This window comes from Gorilla gorilla, chromosome 5 (genome assembly GCF_029281585.2).
Source record: "Gorilla gorilla gorilla isolate KB3781 chromosome 5, NHGRI_mGorGor1-v2.1_pri, whole genome shotgun sequence".
NCBI classification, from domain to species: Eukaryota; Metazoa; Chordata; class Mammalia; order Primates; family Hominidae; genus Gorilla; species Gorilla gorilla.
In genome coordinates this window covers 171,462,229-171,485,512 of record NC_073229.2, presented here as the reverse complement: position 1 = coordinate 171,485,512, position 23,284 = coordinate 171,462,229, and the positions used below count along the sequence as shown (strand labels likewise).

General features: G+C 34.3%; 1 protein-coding gene across 9 annotated transcripts in view; it reads right to left on the bottom strand.

The window, feature by feature from the left end:
- Nucleotides 1-23,284, bottom strand: part of STXBP5 (syntaxin binding protein 5) — a 190,254-nt gene that overhangs the window by 56,226 nt on the left and 110,744 nt on the right. For 6 of the 9 annotated variants that reach the window (XR_010134391.1, XR_010134392.1, XR_010134393.1 and 3 more), the window contains exons 11-19: nt 23,117-23,189; nt 20,611-20,758; nt 20,295-20,362; nt 19,989-20,029; nt 18,883-19,103; nt 18,215-18,393; nt 9,554-9,679; nt 7,351-7,502; nt 384-449 (exon numbers count right to left, since the gene is read on the bottom strand). Coding sequence is in view for 6 of the 9 variants with exons in the window: in XM_055392020.2 (XP_055247995.1) it covers nt 384-449; nt 7,351-7,502; nt 9,554-9,679; nt 18,215-18,393; nt 18,883-19,103; nt 19,989-20,029; nt 20,295-20,362; nt 20,611-20,758; nt 23,117-23,189 (1,074 nt within the window). In the remaining 3 variants the exon portion in view is untranslated. Of the gene's footprint in view, nt 1-383; nt 450-5,841; nt 5,926-7,350; nt 7,503-9,553; nt 9,680-18,214; nt 18,394-18,882; nt 19,104-19,988; nt 20,030-20,294; nt 20,363-20,610; nt 20,759-23,116; nt 23,190-23,284 lie in introns of all 9 variants that reach the window. The other 3 variants (XM_055392018.2, XM_055392019.2, XM_055392021.2) reach the window with 1 other exon arrangement.

Here is a 23,284-nt window from a genome sequence, read left to right as displayed (position 1 = left end):
TCTAATTGTCTACACTCATGATTAGATTATAAGTGTTAAACATTTTTCATAACATTTAAAGATTGTAGATAACTAAGACATTTGATCCAATGGCAAGGAGTAAAATATATTTTCTCTAAAAAAGGTGTAAATATAAGAACGTTAAATAAACAATTACATGATTCTCAGCAGGTAAAGTTTGGGATTTTTATTTAGCACAAGCTACATTTCCTTCCACTTAATCAGAATTCAAAGAATGCAGTTAAGATTTTAAGACTAAATACGTGACACAAAAGTTTTCGTAGATGTATTTTAAATGCATATCTATCAAAATGTACACTAGTATGCTATCTTGGATTTTGTAGAATCATAATTATTAATGAAATAAAAAAAAAACAAATTACCAGAGGTTGGAGATTTGCAGCGATCCTCTGGAACAACAGTCCCTTCACTAATATCACACAGACCGGCTACAAAACAAAAACAAAAAACAAATCAACCCATACATTTATGTAAGTGCAGTTTTGTCTTTTATTTATAGTACACATTTAACTACTGTCCATTTAAAAGAACCCAATAAATTAACAGACTGTGGTACTGATACCATGCACATTGGGTTTGAGATAGAAACATTTTATATTAAAATACCTCAAACTAATACAGCACTCATCAGTTAAAACAAATAAAAATATAATCTACGATAAAATACAAAGTAAACAATATGTTATAAATTTGCCTGGTGATTGACGTTATAAAAACCCCTGCAAATTGTCTAAACATTATAAATAAACAAAAACACATCAAGAGTTTGGACTAGCTGGGCAAGGAGTTACATGTCCAAGCCTCAGAAGTCAGGTGTCACATCGATGAACAGGATGTGTGTGTATCACCAGTATCTGCTTTTCTATTACTTGGGTAAAAGACATGATGTCACATTTCCAACAGTCACTGAGAAAGCTTTCAAAGTAACATTTCCTGAGAACATGAGTACTGAATTCAGCTTCTAAGAAAAGTTTCCCATTTTGAGGCACATATTAGTTTTTTTCATTAGATAGAAAGTTCTTGAATGAGAATTAGTCATATTTTTTGTTTGTTTTTTAAGACGGAGTTTCCCTCTGTCGCCCAGGCTGGAGTGCAGTGGTGCAATTTCGGCTCACTGCAACCTGCGCATCCTGGGTTCAAGCGATTCTCCTGCCTCGGCCTCCCAAGTAGCTGGGACTACAGGTGCGCCCCACCATGCCTGGCTAATTTTTTTGTATTTTTAGTAGGGATGGGGTTTCACCATGTTGGCCAGGTTGGTCTCGAACTCCTGACTTCCAGTGATCCACCCACCTAGGCCTCCCAAAGTGCTGGGATTACAGGTGTGAGCCACCATGCCCAGCCTGAGAATTAGTAGTTTTAAAAAAAATCTTCATCAAACTAATGGTCCTGGAAGAAAACCTGGTTTTTACAGATCTAAGATGATAGATGTAATTATAGGTATGCATTTAATCTTTGATAAAATATTTGTTTATATACATGTACTCTTTATTGATAGAACACTAAGAGGATCTCTAAACAGTAGTGATAACACACTCCAGTTTTATGACGTGACTAGTACTGAATAAAAATGGTCAAATTTGAAATTTTACCCCCTTGGTATTTTTGTCAACTGCTACTAAAGATTATACTTAGGGGAAACCACTTTGAGGTTTGAGTTGAGGGTCCTTATGATATAATAATTACTGAACTTATTGACTAAAAAAGTTCTTAAACTTATATGATATAGTTATCATTCTTAAAAAGGCCTAGGAAGAAACATTTAGGAGTTGAATTACAGAATGTGGATAGAGAGGATTTAGTTTAGATATTAAATTAAACAACTGTTAAATAAGCTAAAAATCCATTCAGTGCCTTCATCTCACTCAGGGTAAAAGTCAAAGTCCAACCCTACTTGGTTGGGTGATGTAGATGATCCTACAGTATACTGTATCCTGTATCCTGTTACCTCTCAGACTATCTGCTGCTTTCACTGACTTGCCCACCACTGGTACTCTCTCTTCTCCAGCCACACTGACTCCTCATTGTTCCTTGAACTCACCAGGTGTACTGCTTCAGAGCAAATTGTGCTTGTTCTCTTGTATGAAATGTTTTTTGTTTGACTGACTGTTTTCCCAGACATCCTCATGGATAATAGCTCTTTCACGTCCTTTAAACCTGAAATCATCTAGACACTCTATTTTATTTTAAATTTAACACTCCATCATTGATATTTCAAATCCTCCTTCAAGTACTTTTCCCCTCGGCACTATTAATGTAATCTACTGTACATTACTTATCTTCTTAAGTGTGTGTCTCTTTCAGTTGAACATGAGTTCCATGAGGGTAGAGAATTTTGTCTGTTTTGCTGCCTATAATGGTGCATTGCACATAGAAGCCTCAATATCTGTTGAATGGTTGAGTGAATACATGTGAAAGAATTTCATAGCATGTAACTTAATCCATCCCCTCTGTTACTGCCAGAATCCCTTCAACAAATATTCCTAGCAATACAGCTACCTAGGCTCTGTTCAAACCTATCTCACTCAACCCAATTAGCTAAGTGGTCTTAAGTGACATTTACTGAATACTTACTATGTGCCAGATATGGTTTTAAGTGCTTAATTCATTTAACCCTAACAGCAGCAAATGAAGTAGACAGTATTATTCTCATTTTACAGAAGAAGAAACTGAGGCACTGAGTGTTGTAGGCATTTCATACAGGAACAAAAACCTAATTACTTATAGAAATGGTCCACTTAATTGCCACTCTTAGAGTTTTGTATGTTTGTGTGTGTGTGTTTTTTTTTTTTTTTTTTTACTGGTAGAAAAGCTCTGCATGCTTTAGGACAAAATCTGCTTTTTATAATGCCCTGATTTAAAAATGAGGGGAAAATACAACATAAACATAGAACTGTAATTTTAACTGTTCTAAACTTCTCACATTAATATATTCAGCAGTTCTGCCACATTACTGGCACATACGAAGTTGTGGTCAACAGTAACAAAATAACCACCTGAATGCCAGCAATGTTCACTCACATGATTAGGTATGCCACATGTGTCCTCTCACTTAATAATCACACCAACTTTATGAGGGAGTCACCACCTTCATTTTATAAATGAGGACACTGAGCTTCAGAGAAATATCCTTTCCAGTATCACAAACTTATAAAAAGAGCAGAGATTTAAACTTAGATGTGCTTAAACAAAATCTCCAATTATGTTTCACTGTGTTTTCTGTTCTATATGTAAACAATCAATCTTTATAACCTAAACTCAGGACTCAACATGTATTGCTGATAAATCTCATTTCTTTGGTTTAAATTTACTGTTTCTACCTATAAATTATCTTTTTGAGTTGTTACTCTGCCATCAAATGCAATACCTACCTCCCCCTTAAACAGTGACCCTTCTTATAAGCATATCTTCTCTTTCAAAAGTCCAGACAGGAAGCTACATTTACTATTTAAAATATTCAACAAAACATAATCCTATGTTATTCAACACAATATATCCATTAACTGAGGCACACTACATCAAGGTAATTAGACTACACATTAATCCAGTACCATGGTTTAATTGAGGGCTGGCAAATGTTTTCTGTAAAGATCCAAGTAATAAATAGTTCAGGCTTTTTCAGCCAAAACCAAATATTCAGCTGTTCTGTTGCAGCACAAAAGCAGCTATAGACAACACATAACAAATAAACATGGTATTTTTCCAATAAAACTGTATTTACAAAATCAGGCACTAGGCTGGTTTTGGCCTACAGACAATAGTTTGCTGACTCTTGATTTAAGCAATCTTTCCATCATTAAACTGAACTAGGTATTTAGGTCACTTCTACCTGTCTGGTTCACAAAAGCACCGTAAAAGTAATTATCAATACCTCATTAACTTCAGGCAACATTATGTCAACAGGCTGCCATAAGTCATCAATGTAGTTACCAGATTAAAAAAGTAAAATTGATTTTGCTACAACTTACTTTTAGTGAACTTCTGCTGACTTCTACTGATCATTTCTATTTTCTATATGCACATAGCAACTCATTCTAGAATTCTGACTAATTAGTGCCTCAAATCAGCTGAAATGTAAAATGTTTGACCTTCACCAACTGGGGATCCCTTTTAAATTCACCAATTATCTTGATATTCTTTTTATTATTGCTTGGTCTGCCTCATTTACATAAAGGAACTTAGGATTTAGTTTCTCTTTATTATTATAATAGCTTTCATACTTTCCAGAGAGAAAAATGATTCTTCTTAATGTAGCACTCAAAGTTACTTAGTTCTGCTTTCTACTAATATACACTCAATCATTAGTATATTTAATATACACACAATCATTAGTAGTTTTATCATTCTACTGAATGATAAAATGACCAGCAAAACAATATATATATTATCCTACAGTTCATTTTTAGTAGAATCAGATTTTTAGCAGATATACGGGTAGCTGAAATACTTCATTACTGTTTGTCCTTGTGACAGTTTTAGAATTTTTATTACGAAAACACAGCCTATATTTTACTCAATAATGCAACTGTATTGTAATACAGCTATGACACATTTAAACTTAGCCTAAACAGTTTTGTCTTAAAATTCATGTGAACTACATTCTTTATAAAAATATATCAGCATCTATTTGCAGCAAAACAAAAAAATTTCTCCAAACTGTTCTTTTAAAAAAGCCTGAAGAGGCCGGGCGCGGTGGCTCACGCCTGTAATCCCAGCACTTTGGGAGGCCGAGGCGGGCGGATCACGAGGTCAGGAGATCGAGACCATCCTGGCTAACACGGTGAAACCCCGTCTCTACTAAAAATACAAAAAAAATTAGCCGGGAGTGGTAGCGGGCGCCTGTAGTCCCAGCTACTCGGGAGGCTGAGGCAGGAGAATGGCATGAACCCGGGAGGCGGAGCTTGCAGTGAGCCAAGACAGCGCCACTGCAGTCCAGCCTGGGCGAAAGAGCGAGACTCCGTCTCAAAAAAAAAAAAAAAAAAAAAAAAGCCTGAAGAACAATTTGATGATATTTGGTCTACACCTAAGAACACGTTATAAAATACATGTGTTAGGAAGAATATTACTTTTTACATCATGACAAAGAATTTTTATACCAATCATTCTATATTTAATTTTATTTCAAATATTTATAAATTTGGGGGGATCAGAGTCAGAAATATTCTTAAGATGTTATTTTAAAACATACTTTAATATAATTTTAATTTTTATTTAAAACACAACCCTAAATATTGACAAAGCGAGACATAACAATGAGTAAATATCTTAAACTAATAAAGAAAAACTCAAATAGTTCTCCTGTGCCTAAACAGCTAATTCTTCAATAACAAAATAAAGCAAATAATAATATAAATATAATATAAAAATAATATAAATAAAATATAAATTTTAAAAAGTATTTTTAAAATTAGATGGTAAAAATCAGTCTCTATCCTTAGATAAATCTAGGCATTTAATTTCTAGCAATTTTACATAAGCTAGTATAAGGTATAATGGAGAAAAGGGGTTAATTTTATGGATAGTGAAATTTTTACCACATTTGTAAAATAAACTAAAGGTTTTATCTTCAAAACATATTTCTTCTCTATCATGATAATTTTCTAACATTCTAGCATTAAATATTAGTATCTTGGCTTTACAAAGAAATAGAATTGGGGCACAAGTATTTAAATAGCTGTTTTCATATACATGTCATGAGATGAATCTAAGTAATGAGTACAGTGTTTTAGACATAGAATGTTTTAATAAGCTCTTTTAAAAATGAACACAAAAACTCCCAATGATTTTACAAAGAACAAACATGCCAAGGCATAAATGACTTACTTAAAAAAGAAGAACGTAGTTTTTTCATAGATTCAGAATATAAGCTAGAAAGGCCGCACATGCAAGAAGTCACAATCAGCACACCTTAGTGAAGCAATGAAAAGCGGAAGAAATAAAAGGAGACAAAAATACTAGAATGATATGGTTGGGACAACAATCTCTGCTGAAGATATTACATGACAAAATGATCACATTCAAAAAAAAATGGAAAAACAAAACTTTGGAAAGAAAAATTCAATCATCAAGCCAAAGTAACAGAAAGGTCTATATCCCCTAATTCTTCCCCCCATGAATTGTAAAATTTGCAGTATTAGTTAATAATGTACCGAACATAACTGAAAAATGATTTGCAGAATGAATTTTAATTCAGAGGGGACTGAGTTAGGAAGTACAGACCAGAGCTTCCGAAACGGTGTTTCAATACACACTGGTATTCTGCAAATGAGTTAAGTATGCCTCAAATAGGTTGCCCTCAATCTCTGGTCCAGCTGGGCAGGATAGGCCCTGGGGAAACTGGATCCTGCAGGCCAGTTACAACTGGAAGTCTCATTAGTGTACCCTGTGTGCCATATATCAAATGCCATCTTTTTGTGTGTGTCATGAAATAAAAAAAGGGCAAGAAGTACTGGTATATATAGCTAAGTATACATGTGTACCTTGAGGTATTACAGTAGAACATTTAAAATTAAGACTAATTACCTAGCAAACATAAAAGAACTCTATAAAGAGAATTCTCAATGAGTGTGGGCTTACATTTAATCAAAGCTATCTAAGAATGGTATATTTTCAAACAAATAAAATTTACTTTTGCATTTTCCTTTTTTTCCCACATTGGAATGATTCCTTTGAATTAAATGGTTTAAACAATAAATCATTGGTCTTACAAAAACCAAACAATGAAAAGGAGCAAAAACTTACAAAGTAACTTTTTTTATATAATAATTATACAAATATTCCTGTCATTATATTTTAGCTGAGAAGTTTGATCCTGTGGTTCTTTCTCAATGTGCAATAAAATCCTAGAATATTAAAAAGAAAAACAGGCTGGGTGTGGTGCCTCACGCCTGTAATCCCAGTACTTTGGGAGGCTGAGGCAGGTGATTGCTTGAGTCCAGGTGTTTGACACCAACCTGGGCAACATGACAAAACTCCATCTGTACAAAAAATACAAAAAACCAGCTGGGTATGGTGGCATGTGCCTATGGTCCCAGCTACTCAGAGGGCTGAGGTGGGAGGATCACCTGAGCCCAAGAGGTCAAGGCTGCAGTGAAGGCACTACTGCACACCAGTCTGGGTGACAGAGTGAGACCCTGTCTCAAAAAAAAAAAGCAAAACCACAACTATAGAAAACAAAAATAAGACTCACAACTTTTGCTAGTTTTTGGCAGTTTATATATACAGACTAAATCAGGCAAGCTATTTACCTAACTATAATACTTATATTCACAAAAGTAAGCCAGCATTTATAGAAATCCTAAAGCTCAGGATTTTCTTTTCTTTTCTTTTTACCTCCTGAAGGCTGTCGAGATTTACGAGGAGATCGGGGTTCTCTCCGATAAGGATCATTAGAGCCATATAATTCAATAGTGCCCAGGTTGAGCAGCACTGCTTTCTGGAGGTAGTCAACCATAGCAATGCCATTGCAATTGCCAAAAACCACCCTGGGAATAGGAAAATAACAAACATTTTAGCACAAACAAATAATTCCAAGAAAATGTACTACAGTCTATAAGGCTGAAGAAAGAAGCATGGTGGGTCTTTCAGAAAATTCTTTGAAACAAAAGACAACTGTAGGAACTGAAATACAGGTTACATATGCCTACTCACGGAACTGTTTAGATCTTCTGCAGACATTATTTAATATCACTAAATCAATCAACTGTATTATTTATAAAAATATTTGGCATAGGAGTTGAAACTTGATCAGAGATATAAATCTCTCACATCTCACAATGCAACATCTATTTTTCTACCTTGGGGGCATTTTGAGCTCTTCATGGGTGGGAGACATTCCCTTCTATTAGGAAAGTAGGAGATTATACTTTGGGGTAAGTTTTGGTAATCATTCAAGTCAAGAATAAAAAGTAGAAAGCATACATCTTGGAGGCCCTTTGGGGTGTTCTAAATACCTTCTCAATTATGAGTCAGGAACTATAAACCAATCAACTATGAATACAGGAAATCTATTCTTGTAAGATCTTTTAAGCCAGGAATGGAAAACTGACATGTATAGAGAGCCATATAACTAAGTAAAAGAGGACATGTAAGCACCATGGTTACTTAAGATTGTATGGCACATCTAATGAGGAAAAGCTTCAACTCAGTTCCAGATGAAGCTGCCATTGAGAAACATGGACACGGCCACATAATCAGATTTTTAAGTTGGAGCTCTAAGTATGGATTTATATAGTCTTGGTAACTAATTAAAATTCTAAAAATACACAGAAAGGGCCAAACAAAATACAACTGTAAGCCTAGTGAGGTCTGTAATAGATTCCTTTGAAACTTCCTATTGGTTCTTTTTCTCATTTCCTATGTTTTCTTTATGGTTGTGGAAAATAAATATTTAAAAGAAGAAAGTTTGTGCTCTTACATTGTGTGGCAGCAAATAAAAGATATGAAAGAAGACTATCTCAGACTGTAGCCAGTGTTAGTTTGATGTACAGTTGTCCCTTGGTTTCTTCAGAAGCTTGGTCCCAGGACCCCCACAGATACTAAAATCTGCGGATGTTCAAGTCCTCAATACAAAATGGCATAAAATTTGCATGTAACCAATGTACAGTCTCCCATATACTTTAAATCATCTTGAGATTATTTACATATACCTAATACAATGGAAATGCTATATAAATAGTTTTTATATTGTATTTAAAAATTTTTTTTAATTGTTGTATTGTTTTTTGGTTATATTTTCTGAATATTTTTCATCTACAGTTGGTTGAATCCATGGATAGAATAGGTGGATACAGAGGGCTAACTGTACAGCTGCAAGAGACAGAATAGGTGGTGGGAGCTACCAGCGAGAAAAAAAATGAATGAGTCCCTAGGGCTAGCATCAAGCAAGGAGACAATGAACTACACATGATAAATAGCTCTGGGACTGAACAGTTAGGAAGCAGTTTCTTACACTGCAGTGTTGATTTCTGAAACAAGAAAATAACAAATGCTTTATAAGTCTATCATATTGTAATAAAAATATGTATAATTAACACTATATGGCTGAAGGCATGAATTGATAAATAAAACAAGTATAAATGAATATTAATTATTGTCATGCTTTTACAATTTATACAAGTTAATTGGAAGTAGAAAGAAAAATTACATACTACACTTCAACATTTACAAAAATCAGTTTTATAACAGTTTTCTGGGTTCATATTGTTAGATTTCCATTATAGTAATTATTAATAAGAAAATTATTTCTGGGAGTATATTTAGGAGAGGATATACTGACTTTAAAACTCCATCACAAATAATTTATTGGTCCATGACGCATTTAACTTTACATCAGGAAATATTGCATGCATACCCAAAGTAAGTTATTCAGAATGAAATTATGTTCCAAATAAACAGTGAATTTCGTCTGAAATTAAAATTATAGAATGCCATTTTAGGTGACGATATAACGAAGACCATCCTTTCTATTTTTAAAAACAAAATGACGTATGGAATACTATGAAGAGACTTAGAAAAAAGCGTAACTTTTACTTACAGTCCATAGGAAGAATTGACTGCCAGGCTGGTTATTTGTTGTGGTGGTTCTCCACCCACCCAAACCAACTGAATAACTAGTTCTGTTTGATAACCTGGAGACTGTTTAAGTGGTGAGTTTTTAACTCTAAAATAAAAGAAAACATGGTATCTTTAAACCATTTTCAACTATTGGCCTATATGATTACAAATAACTTTTTATATGAAACGATACTAGATACTTAAATATATAAAAATCAGAATCCTGTTTTCTAGAAGCATTTAACCTAGTTGGAGGGACTAAGTATGTAATTAACAAAAATAACTCATATGCAAACTCTACATATAAAGTGGGGGAGGACAGCAGGGGTGAAGGAAAAGGAGAAAATAAGAGGTGAGGAGGAAGAAGAGGGAGAAAGGAAAGAAAGCAGGGAGGGCTGGGGAGAAAGATGAAGAGAAGCGGCAGTCCAAGGATTAAGAAGAGAAAAACAAATCAAGTTAGAAAAAAATGTAAGTAAGAAAAGCAGGTTTAAAAATGGCTGGGTGCAGTGGCTCACGTCTGTAATCCCAGCACTTTGGGAAGCCGAGAAGGGTGGATCACCTGAGGTCAGTTCAAGACCATCCTGGTTAACATGGTGAAACTCTGTCTCTACCAAAAATACAAAAATTAGCCTCGCGTGGTGGTGTGTGCCTGCAGTCCCAGCTACTCTGGAGGCTGAGGCAGGAGAATCGCTTGAACCCGGGAGGCAGAAGTTGCAGTGAGCCGAGATTGCGCCATTGCACTCCAGCCTGGGCAACAAGAGCAAAACTCTGTCTCAAAAAAAAAACAAAAAAAACCCCCACAAAACTTAAAAACATGAAGTAACATAACGAAAAACTGTCCAAAAACAAATTAAAAAAATGAGTTAAAACAAATATGAGCAATTTGTGTGTGTATGTGTGCGCCTACTTTCACTGTAAAACAAATCTACCTTGACTTTGAGGTGACAGTATTTTTGTTCGCAGAGACTCTTTTTTAATAATTGCTGGATAATGCTACAAAAAATGCTCTTGCAGAACACAGACAGAAAACCCATGTTCAAGGATTGATAAGTGTTAAGTTTGGCCACAGTGGTAGGAGTGTGTAGTAAAAGTGAGAAGACAGCAAGACAGGCCAGGGCCAGACTTTAGAGGGTCTTCAAGTCCTGTCCACAAAGGTTTGATGTTGGTAGAAAGAACTCTCAGCAAGGTGGACTTTGAGTACTGATTCTGTTACTCACCAGCTGTCTTTTCACCTAGAAAGTGGGACTATTACTACCTAGTCACAATGTGAGGAAATTGTGACTGCCTATGAAAAGTACTTTGTAGATGGTCAAATTAGACAAAGGTAATATATTTTCATTATTAAAGAATTAAGACAGGCTGGGTGCAATGGCTCACACCTATAATCAGAGCACTTTGGGAGGCCGAGGTGGGCAGATCACTTAAGGTCAAGAGTTCGAGACCAGCCTGGCCAACATGGCGAAACCCCGTCTCTACTAAACATACAAAAATTACCCGGGTGTGGTGGTGAGCACCTGCAATCCCAGCTACTCGGGAGGCTGAGGCAGGAGAATCGCCTGAACCTATGAGGCAGCGGTTGCAGTGGGCTGAGATGGCACCACTGCACTCCAGCCTGGGCGACAGAGTGAGATCTCTGTCTCCAAAAAAAAAAAAGAAAAAAAAAAAAAAGAAGAATTAAAGGCCAATGAAGGTTGATAAGAAATATTTGGGGAAGATTAATTTGGTGAACATATGTAAGACGAAGTAGAACAGGGATACCAATTGGGAAGTTCCTGTGATTCTGATGTGAAACAAGAAAAAGGGAGATTGAAACACATTAATGGAGTAAGAACAGACAAGGCTTTACATTTCAGGAAGGCAGAAACCTTGCAGCTATTAATACTTTTAACACTGGCACAAAAGAGGTACTCAATATTTACTGAATGAATTGGAGGTTGAGTAGAGGTAGGGTAGAGGAAGAAAAGAAGAAACAGTGAATGTACAATCAGAAGGAAGGGAGGGAGGGAGGGATAAAGAGGTAGTTTTAGGAGACTATGGAGTTAAGTTTGAGATGATGGTAGAGAACTACAAGTGAAACTAATCAGCAGGTATGACTACCTATTCCCAAACCTCATGAATAGTTAAATACATGCTGAACTAAACTTGTCATTAGGATTTTAGAAAGGAAGAGATAAAGAGGGGTTTAAAAGAGTGTGAGACCTTCTGAAACAACACCTGCTATACTTGTACCAGAAAACTTCAAGTGTACTTGAAAGACACATTTTTTTAAAAAATGTGAACAATTTTAGCATGTGACTGCTTTTATTGTAAAAAACTCTACTATGACTTTAAGTTAAAAACATTTTTGATTGCACAACTCTTTGCCTAGTAATTGCTGTAGCAAAACATATGCAAAGCCTGGTTACTTCAGCAATTCTTAAGGCTTCTGCCTTGAAATGACAGTGTGTGAGAGAACAGCAGGAAGACTACTCAATGTTGAATTTCCTGCCACCAAACTCAGAGGTAAGAACCCTTCTGAATCATTTAGTTGGTATTTCTAATGTGGAAGACCATGGCACCTCGTGTTTTGATGACATACATGCTAGGAAACAGCAAAAGTTGTTCAGACTTCAGGGTAAATGTGAATCACTGAGGGCACTGCTTATACAAATTGAGCTACACTTCACTTCTGGCTGGTCAAGGTTTGCAAGGCAATGCATTCAGAACTCTACACTGGCTGACGCAAAATTTCTCAATTATTCTTGGGGAAATACCCACTAATCAGCTACAGCTCTCCATCTCAAGCAATAGAGTAACAACTGAGGCATTTCATTTCTTCCCAGAGTCAGCCTTGACACAGGAGTAGACTGAAGGGTCTGAGTGGTCTATCTTCTACTTCTATGAATTAGGTATAGAAGGTTAGGGTCAAGGAAGTGTCCTCCCTCCCTCTGGCATATTAAATGTGCACGACAAATTCTCAAGAGCAGAACCAGGCATTCCAGGGATAATTTTAGAAGTACATATATGGGCACATTTAAGATTTAAGTGACCAGGACACACAGAACTCATGGAATTCTTATTTTAGTTAGTATAAGGAAACAAAAAAACGTTCTTAAGTAAAAATAAAAAGGCAGCCAAACATGATGCAAAATGGTAAAGGATGAGAAACCTAAGCCAAGAAATGAAAGCAGGTAAGTTACATTTTAAAAATATGAAATGGGAAGAGGGTGTTATGCTTTATTCTAAATGGTTACGGTATAATTTTAATGTTTTTAATATATTCAAGTTGATTTGTTTACTTTTTAAGGAAAAAGTTTTATAAAGAATTCCATAATTTGTACAAATGTATTTTAAATGTTAAAGTGATGCGTAGAGCCTCACAGTTTCAAAATGTTTGAGCAAGTACCTTGCAAAGGGACAATAAAAATAATTCAAAAACATAAAATTTCATTGCTAAAAGAAACAAGTCAAACGGCTGCCTTTTCTTTTTTACCTCTTTTTTTAAGAGACAGAATCTCACTCTGTCACCCTGGCTGGAGTGCAGCTATGATCATAGCTCACTGTGACCTTGAACTCCTGGGCTCAGGCAATCCTCCCACTTCAGCCTACAGGTGATGTCGCCACGCCTGGCTAATTTTTTAAAAAACTTTATTGTAGAGATGGTATCTTACTATGTTATCCAGACTGGTCTTGAACTCCTGGTCTCAATTAATCCCCTTCCTTGGTCTTAAACAGCTGCTTTTAAAATGTTTCTTCCAATAAACCAATTGTATACAAAGGCATTTTATATGAAAAAAGCCTCAATATTAATTATATTTTAACATCAATTTTTGTTATACTTCTTACTTTAAGAAACTGGCCTCTAGGACTGTGGACTAAAACAATGTGAAGTTAATAAATACCTGCATTTATTTGAAGACTTATTAAAAGAAAAAAATGAGGTATAAGTTGTTTGTGATTTTTTAAAAAATCACGAATATATAGATTTTAGACAAAAATGTCCAAAACTTGTACTTTATGTCTTTCACTAGCTTGTACAATATTCTACTAAAAGACTAGTTATCTCTCTCATGACTCTGCCTCCAAAAATTGGTCCTTTAGTAAGGTAATACTAGAGAATTATTATTACTAACAAATTAATTTTAAGATAATGGCTGAAGAAAAGGAAATAGTTATCATGCAATCCCTATGTTTACAATCTTCCCATGCGTTCTTGTTCTTGGGTTTTCTCTAAAATCCAGAAAAAGGATTAAAATAACCATAACTGTATCAATAGAGCCATTACTTTATGATATTTTTTACTACAATTTGTTTATATTTCTAATTTTAAAAATCAATACTTAAAATTTTAAGTAATGTTGTAATTTAAATGTATAACAATATATAACATTATCTATTAAAGTTGGTAAGAATTTGCATTTATGTGACCAGCCAAACCACCCCCCACGGCTGCCAAAAACAAAAATCAAGCATGTGTACACACACACACACACACACACACACACACACACTCAAATTAGCAGGACTGCTTCTCCACATCTGTTGTATTTTCTTGAGTGTCAGTGGAACTCCTGGGCTTCTCTCTACCCTCTTTCTAACTCTATCCCAGGAATGGTAGAGTCCCTATGTAGCTGGTAAATATGGAAATAATCAATGTAGCCCTCTCATTTTCCCCTCAACCTGTGTTCATTTGGGAGCAAGTCTGCCCAGGGGATGCCTTTTCTTTTCTGCTGCTGCAAAGGCAGTGTTCTTAATACTGCCACGACCAGGAGGATAAGGCTATCTCTGTATACAGGTCAGTCAGTACCAGGAAACCTACCTGGCTCTTGTGCTAGTTGGCATCTTTACCTTTAACAATAATTAAGGTGATATTTTTAGTCACCATCTGAAATTATTTTATTTCTTAATGTGTTAAGAATACAGATGCGGGCCAGACACAGTGGCTAACATCTGTAATCCCAGCACTTTGGGGGCCGAGGCAGGCAGATTGCCTCCAAGTTTGAGACCAGCCTGGGTAACATGCCGAAAACCCATCTCTATAAAAAAATACAAAATTAGCTGGGCATGGTGGTGTGCACTTGTAGTCCCAGCTACATGAGAGGCTGAGTTGGGAGGACTGATTGAGCCCAGGAGGTCGTGGCTGCAGTGAGCTGTGATCACACCACTGTACTCCAGCATGGGCAACAGAGCGAGACCCTGTCTCTTTAAAAAAAAAAAAAAAAAAAAAAAAAAAAAAAAATCCAGATAGGTAAAGAGAAGTATAATTACTGGGCTCCTTCGTAGATTCTAGTAAGCAATTACAGGTGACAGGACTCTGGCTGAATCTCCTATGTGTGTCTTTAAAGTCTGAACTGCTTCAAAGTTCCATCCATTTTATAAAACATACTGACAGGGCAGTTTACCTCTATCTGACACCAAATGCTACTTCCAAAAAGAACTGTCCCTTAAAACATTAAGTCTCAAGATAAAATGAATTTATAAAGTTTTATTATACATGAGGTTAGTTGTTATAAAGTTTTATTATACATGAGGTTAGTCTACAAAAAACCAAAACAGAAGAAAAATTATTAAAGTAACTCAAAACAATGTAATTGCCTTATGCACCACTTGTCATATGCTCAAAGGTCTAAAGGACAGCTGTCATGTTATATTTTACTATTCATCTAGTGTTTTACTACCAGTGGTAATTTTAATACTACAATTTTGGACTTACTTTTGTTAACAGATAAATAATATTAAATGGAATAATTCCAGGCTAATCAAATTATAGGAGAAGAGTGGTTTGGGCAAGAGATTTAAAATTATTTATTTACATTATATAATAATGTAAAAACTCAATGAAAAATAAAAGAGTTTTAATGACTGTTTTTAAAAAACAACCCCCCCATTTTTTTTAGCTCTTGTCACCAGGTGGTCTACTATAACAATACACTGCTTATTAAAAATAATGTTACAAACATTTCTAAAGATCATATTTTGGTCTGTTACCCTGTGAGGGCAAGTAGTATTCAAAGCAAGTCTAGAACATCTTGACAGAAATTAAGGATGGTCACAAAGTTCTGAGGTGGTGTTAAGAAGACACAAACACCAACTTAAAAGAAGCTCCCTCTAGAAAACTGTGACAAAATCACGTTAAGTTGATTAAATTCAGTAAGTTAAAACAAATTGCCTATAAAAAATACCTAGAGTTCCACAGTGATATTCAAAAGGAAAAAAAATCATCAAATCACAGTCATTAGTTATTTTAGGATTCAGAAAAAACTGTTAAGATGTTATTGTGTGTATATCCCAGGATTGGCAAAGTGTATCCATACACAAAAGATAACAATTAATGCCAACAACAAAAAGGACTCTCCTCACATGTATCATTAATGGATTGGCTAATGAGACTTTCTGTCTACTGGGACTAACCAGCAGCTTAAAAGGAATTCTTATATTAAGTGACATTCCATTAAATAATTACAAAAGATTAATAGTGTGCCATAACATTCCATCACAAGTATGAAAAGTCCTCCCAAACAAGAAAGATGGCCATACCATAATCTCAGGTCCATGAACAATAAAGAAAACTCATAATTGCAGAACGAAGTCAGTATTACCTTTAAAATGGATTTGGGTACTGTTGCACTCTGCATTTTGGTTTGCTGGTTTTAACAGCTGCTGCTGGTTGCTGCCTTAACTATTATCCTTGCTCTTTCAGTCAGTAAAAAAACTGGAAAAAAAAGGCCTTTCTAAGAACAGAGGACAAAGACTCACCTATCAGGCCGGCCTTTAACTTTAACCTAGAAAGCCAAGGTAAGAGGTCTTGTCACTCTGGTCCAAACAGTACTGCTTCTCCTGTCAGTACTATTTCCTCTGACCTATCTTGTCATGAGAAAGCAGTGCATTGATGGTGTTTTTTCTTCAGGTAGGAAAAGAATTTAATGTTTTATACTGCTGGATCTCTGGCCACAAGCCTAAGAACACTTGGAGGCATCAGAAATTATGAAGTACAAATTAAATAAATTATTCTAATTCTGTTGAAGATAATGTATGTTTATATGGAATTGTTATTTTGTTAAAATGTCACTTCAGTAGTTGAAAACACTGTTTCAGAAATATAGAAATATGTTACAAAAAAATGCCCCAAAGACAAATTGTACTACGTATGTCATAAAAATCAAATGTAACAAAGGGCTTGGGAAAAAAACATGGAAATCAGAAACAAGGGCATTAACGGAACATTTACAATTTTAAGTATAAAGTAGTATTGAAGAAGTAATAAAGGGGAAAAGTGTAGAATTCTGTATTCCCAAGTCTCATTCTAGTTAAAACATGTGCTAGAACTACAGTTATAAGTGTGTATATTCTAGTACAGGTATGAGAGAGGGAGAGGAGAGAAAGAAAAACTTGATACCTTTCTGAGAAATGTAGCTGCTTAACCTCAATGGGTATATACTGTTTGGATCAGAGGTTCTCATCCTTGGCACTACTGATGTTTTGAGCTGGGTAATTCTTTGTTGTGTGCACTGCCTTGTCCATTGTAGAATATTTAACATCATCCCTGGCCTCTACCCGCTAAGTGTCAATAGCATCTCCCTTCCTCATGTTGTGTCTACTAAAAACATCTCCAAATGTCCCCTAGGGAACAAAATCATATGCAAATGAGAGCCACTAGCTTAGACTACATGACCTTCAATTTTTGTAAACATATAATTTTCTAAAACTCTGTATTTTTAAAATGATTGTAATATAAAAAAAACTATCCGTTTTATCTTTGGTGTGAGTGCATTATTCATTACACAGACATTCTTCCCAGAAATTATTTATCTACCAGTAGAAGAGACTCAAGCAGATTAAAGTAAAATAGTGCAAAGCCTGGTCCTTTTAATAAATGCAAATTATTTCTCTTACTTACCACCCTCTCTACCTTGAACCTAGTACACTCTGGCTTTTGCCCTCTACTAATCTACTGAATCTCTCTGAGTGCTACCAGAACCACCTTTCCGTCATTAACCCAGTTGAATTCTTTGTAAATATACTATTAATGATATAGTCTTCATGTAATTTTTCAATGATTTTAACTCCTTACTCATTGTTTTATTTCTCTGCCTCTATCATTTAAACATTTTAACCACTTAATAATAAAAATTGGACAGAAAAAATAAAACTTTATCCAATTTATCTCTGTATAAAAGCAAGATATATTTAAATTTAGGATGCAACAATAAAAGGTTTTAAATAAAGATACGGTGGTGCTAGTGAAGATTCAGAAAAAGAAAATGATTAGAAAACAACTGAGTCTTAAAAGACTTAAAAAAACAGAATTTTCAGAGTTGCAGAAAGCAGTCGGAACATAAATCCAAGCTACATATAAATCAAGACTAAAAACACTGATGGATTTAGAAGACTGAGCGATATATACAGGTTAGATCCTTGCTGCTTTACGAGAATGTCTGGAGATTAAACCTTAATATTTTAAGGATAATATCATGAAACGCAATCATATTCCTCTTGATGTCATAGAAAAATGAGTTGGACTAACCATAGCAAAACACAGGAAGAACCATTCTTATGCCATTTTGCTATATCAAAAGAAAATGTTACCATAGCTCTAATGCTTACAATTTATATAAATTAAAAGATAATATCCAAAACTCCTCTGTAGTTTTTTATAACTTACTTTAAACAAGGTACATTATCACGAAGCCCATCAGATGAACTGCTACTGGTAGATGGATGAGACTGAGGAGGGATGGGCTGAGGGTTGGACCCTCCCACGGGTGTTGGCAAAGGTGGTGGCTGCTCACCCTCTGGAGTTTCCACATCATTTATCTCATATAATAATCGAACTTCAAGCATCTGTTGTAAAAGTAAGGTAGTTTACTTCTAATAATTATTGCTCATTTTATCACAATTTATACACACATACACACACACTTTACATAAACTTCAGTGGCAAGAAGATTTTTAAAGGTAAAAATTTAGCAAGATTTCAAAAAATAAGGATTTAGCAAGAAAGAAAATGTTCTTGACTAAGGGAGTACACACACAAACGTGCATTATGATTTTAGAATGTATGGTACTCGTGTTAATATCAAATTAGAGTATACTCATATTCATATTAGCTTTCCTCAAAGGAAACATATCCTATACTTAAGGATTTAAATAATCAGTGAAAATATATGCAAAAAATGCTGTTTTTTACAAAAGAGAGATAATAATATAAATACTAAGGTGTTTTCAAAAGTTCTGCACAAAACTGACTGCAAAAAGTCTTCCAAATCATCCACAAATTTAAAAATGTGGATGAAAATAACTTGACCATGAAAATAACTAAGACGTTATTACCGGAATGACTTCTGTGATTACTTCCTGCTTGCTGAATCTATAAATAATGACATGAGCTGAAACTCCAGCGATGCACAGCATTCTACTTTCTGGACACCAGGAGATGATCTGAATGGCATATGGATCTTCATCTACAATGTCTGTGTTTGGCCTGTCATCTTTATTTCTTGACTTTTCAAATACTTTAGATGTCTTTAGCTTATATAATACTTGTAGAGTTACTGGAAAAAAGATAATATATGTCAGATACTTTAATATAAAATGATCAAACATAAGGTAACATTTAATCACTCATACTATGTATAGAAAATGGTCCATATTTAACTACATCATATTTTCATTTCTCAATTTACATTAGTCTATTAAACATTTAGATAATATATTCTTTGTTCTCATTGACCAAACAAGAGCGTGCTCATTGTATTCATGAAGAAAAATCTATTATCACAATGGATTTTAGGTAACCTTAAAAAAATGAGTAATAAAAACATTTTGGAAAAATAATGTGTAAATACATGAAAATAATAAAAAACACAGTTTGCTTCCTAAAATGATTTTCTATATATCTTCTCTAGAAAAGATACAGTACCAATATAATTAAACATTCCTACATGAGGAAACACAACATATCCTGAGTTAACTGGATTCCAACTGAATGCTTGCCATGTGTGTTTTGCAAACATTAATCATTAAAGGCATTATTTCTTTTTTTGCTACTATGTAACCACCAGATTTATTTCACAAAGACAACATGAACGTTAGTGATACAAATTTAGAGTCAGGCATTAAAATTATTCTAGAAATTTCTGTTGATTTGGAACACATTCCCACTTCCCCTAACTCTGACTTAGGAAGAGAAGGTTTGAAGAAATTTTGAAAAAAAAAAAAAAAAAAAAAATTGAATACTTGTGTTGCCAATTATTCTTGATTTACTAATATTAAGACTATATTAAAAATTCTAAACTCATGTATTTAATAAATCAAGCATTAAATTTATAACCTCTACATTTCAAATTAAATATTGGTTATGCAATTATTATAAAACAGGATGTATAAAAGTAGTATCGTGTAACATATAACAAATAATGAATATCAAAAATACTTACTTGCAGAAGCATCCCAGAACTTAACTGACCCATCAGCATGCCTAAGAAAAGCAATGTTAAGAGTGTGATGAATAAAATTACAGTTCTTCCTTCTTTAAATGGGTACTGCTATTAAAAAGTCACCAAAATGAGTAAAAAGGTAAAAAAAAATCAGGGTAAACTGGCAGGTTCTTAAGAATAACATTTCTTATTATATTACGACATAAAGGAAAGCTCTACCTGCCCAATAAGTTAACATTCATGTAGTCTCAATCAATTATATTTAGCTATTATAGATTTACTTGGTGAAGACAGACTTTTACTTACCCTGTAATAATTATTTCTGGGTAACTTTGAGCACCCAAGCCCCAATTACCTCCGTTGATGGGCCATTCCTATAAAAAAAGATCACTGTATAAAGCAACTTGCAAGCATACTACATACCTCCGTGTGTGTGTGTGTGTGTGTGTGTGTGTGTGTGTGTGTGTGTATAAATAATCCAGTGAAAAACATATTTTGCTTGCAAAAATAATTTTTAACCTATTTTCTATAGAAAAGGTGTAATGTTATCAAATACTCCAAGGTGATAAATATAGAATAAATAAGAAATACAACATTAAATACTGAAGCTCATGTTCAATACCTTTTTGCTGTAACCTTGACGTTTCTGTCTAGCTCCAACAGAATAAAGTGCAGGAATAAGGTCCACAGGACAATCAGCAAAATATTCGCAACATGTAACAGGGGACTCATGTATACTCAAAGGGTAGGGATTTTCAAATATAGGATATCTTTAACAACAGAAAAACAAAAGTATTTATTAATTTAATGAGTTATACCATATGATTAATACAAAAATAAAAACTTTAAAAAACATACATTCTATCATAGAGATTAAATTGATTTAATTTTTGTAAATATATTAAAAAATGGAAGTCTTTTATAATGAAAATTGCTCAATTAGAATAGTAAACAGAAAGGCTCTAGTTGCAACTACATGCCATATGCCATACACTACACTAAGTGCTTTAAATATATACATCTCATTTACTTCTTCTACCAAACTTATGACATAGGCATTTTACTGAAGAACAAAGGCTTACAGAGAATAATGTGTCAAAAGCATGCCTGCTAGCAAATGGTGGAATAACACATACCTCATCCTTATGTCAGCAGAGCTAACAAATGTTCAATTCTTTTTCTCTCCATAAACATGATACCTAGTCCAATATTTAATTCAGAATATTTTCTTGTTTTGGTAATAATCCATAATAAAATTCTACCTTAAATGTTTTCTAGATATGAAGTTATTTTATTAAATAAAGCAAAAAATGCTTTTAAAAAATCATGAAATTAAAGTAGAATCCTATCTAAATATAAAATATTTCTTTTCTCATTTTAAAGTCCTTAGAATGAGAATAGTCTGGAAAACCAGAAACTGGCTAAAAAATTTAAAAAGTGCAAAGTGGCTAATTTGCAAAAATTAGATCAGTCTGCTACTGACAATTTTTTAAAACAGAAGAGAGAAATTTCCAAATAGTCCCTTATAGACTGCAAAATGAACCCAACTATCACCACTCCCACCTCCAGGACCAAACACAAACAACATGCATTCATAAAATGACAAAACAGCAAGCAACTTTCTTCTCTTTATAACACACATTATTTCCTTAGCTCAGTGATTCTATTATTACCATACATTTAACTGATACTTTTGCTAAATAAAATGCCTAGTCACAGGTTACTTGCATAGTATTTTCTTTGACTTAAATGTATCTCAGTACAGACCACATGTAAAAAGTCTCAATTATTTGAAAAACTTGCCTAAGGGAAAAAAATAAAAGAAAATCATATTAAGAATAAGTTATTCTAGGAAAGAAATAATATTTTCAAATTATCTTGTTATTTTGAAAAGACTCCTCACAATTGACTAGTAAAAGTAGCAGGTACTAAAGTAAATTTAGAATTGCCTAAACATCAGGTAAATGATACTGTTCACCTACTTCAGGGTCGCCCAACCTCAGTACTATTCACATTTTGGACGAGATAATGTTTTACTGTGGGGAACTGTCCTATGCACTGTGGATGTTTTGCAGCATCTCTGTCTTCTACCCACTAGATGCCAGTAGCAACACCCTCAAACACACTGAAAAGGTTTCCACAGAGATCGCCATATATTCTCTGGGTGGGAGAAGGGTGGGGCTGGGGGCGGGGAATGCAAAAATCACCCTTGATTGAGAAACACTGAAATACTGAATGAGTAAACTCAATTAAAAACCATACTTAATGATTCTTTCTCCAAAGATAAATAATACAATGTGCTTCTATTCAAATAATTTGTAAGTAAACATTATCATCTATGATCCGAAAAGCAGAATATGGCAAATACCATGAAAAGTTACAAAGAAGCTATGGTGTGAAGTTACAGATCAGATATAATACATCTGGTAAACAGAGGATAGGAAAAGCCTGAAAAAGATAAGAAGGTTGACTTTGAAAGTTATATAGATTTTTATGGCAGTGAAACAACTAGAGTGTTTCAGGTATTGGGAATTACATAGGAGAAGACATAGAAATGTGATGTCTGTTGAATACATAGTTCTGTTTTCCTAAGGAATAGACACTAGTGAGAAGACAGAGATCAGGTTGGAAAGAAACCCTGAATTCCTACTGTTTGGAGTAGCAGATGTTTTTAAATCAAAAAACAATACTGAACCATGGTTTGAAGAGGATAGTACAAGATTGGAGCTGTGTGTAAAACGAATCTGGCAAAAGCATGTATAAACATTGCAACTGAGAGTGAGCAGAGGTAGAAAGACTAAAATAGCTTATTTTGGAGGTAAATACTGATGGGATTAATTTTTGACGTGCTGATTTTGTGTGGCCCCAGGATATCTAAGTGTCAGGTTGAATCATGTGAAATTTCAGAACTACAACAAATTTTTACCTAAAAATGAAAATTTTATGAGATTCAACATAATAGAGAAATTTGAGTAAGTAGATATGTGAGTCGGGAGCTCTCAAAAGAGGTCAAGGTTATGGATATAAATGTAGAGTTTTCAAAGAAATGAAATAGCTAATGCTATGATAAAAGGCGTCTTTTTTCAACCACATACTGATAGAATCACTCACCAAATTTTATTTCTTACCCATTTTGTGCAAGGTCTATAAGTACTAAATCCTTTTCTAGAAGAACAACCACAGCATATGGTTCTTGAAAATCTGGAATTGGACAATGCATGAATTATAGTTTCAAAAATGCAAGTGGACAGCAAATTAGATAAATGTTTCTTGTTTGATTTTATTTAGTTTCATTC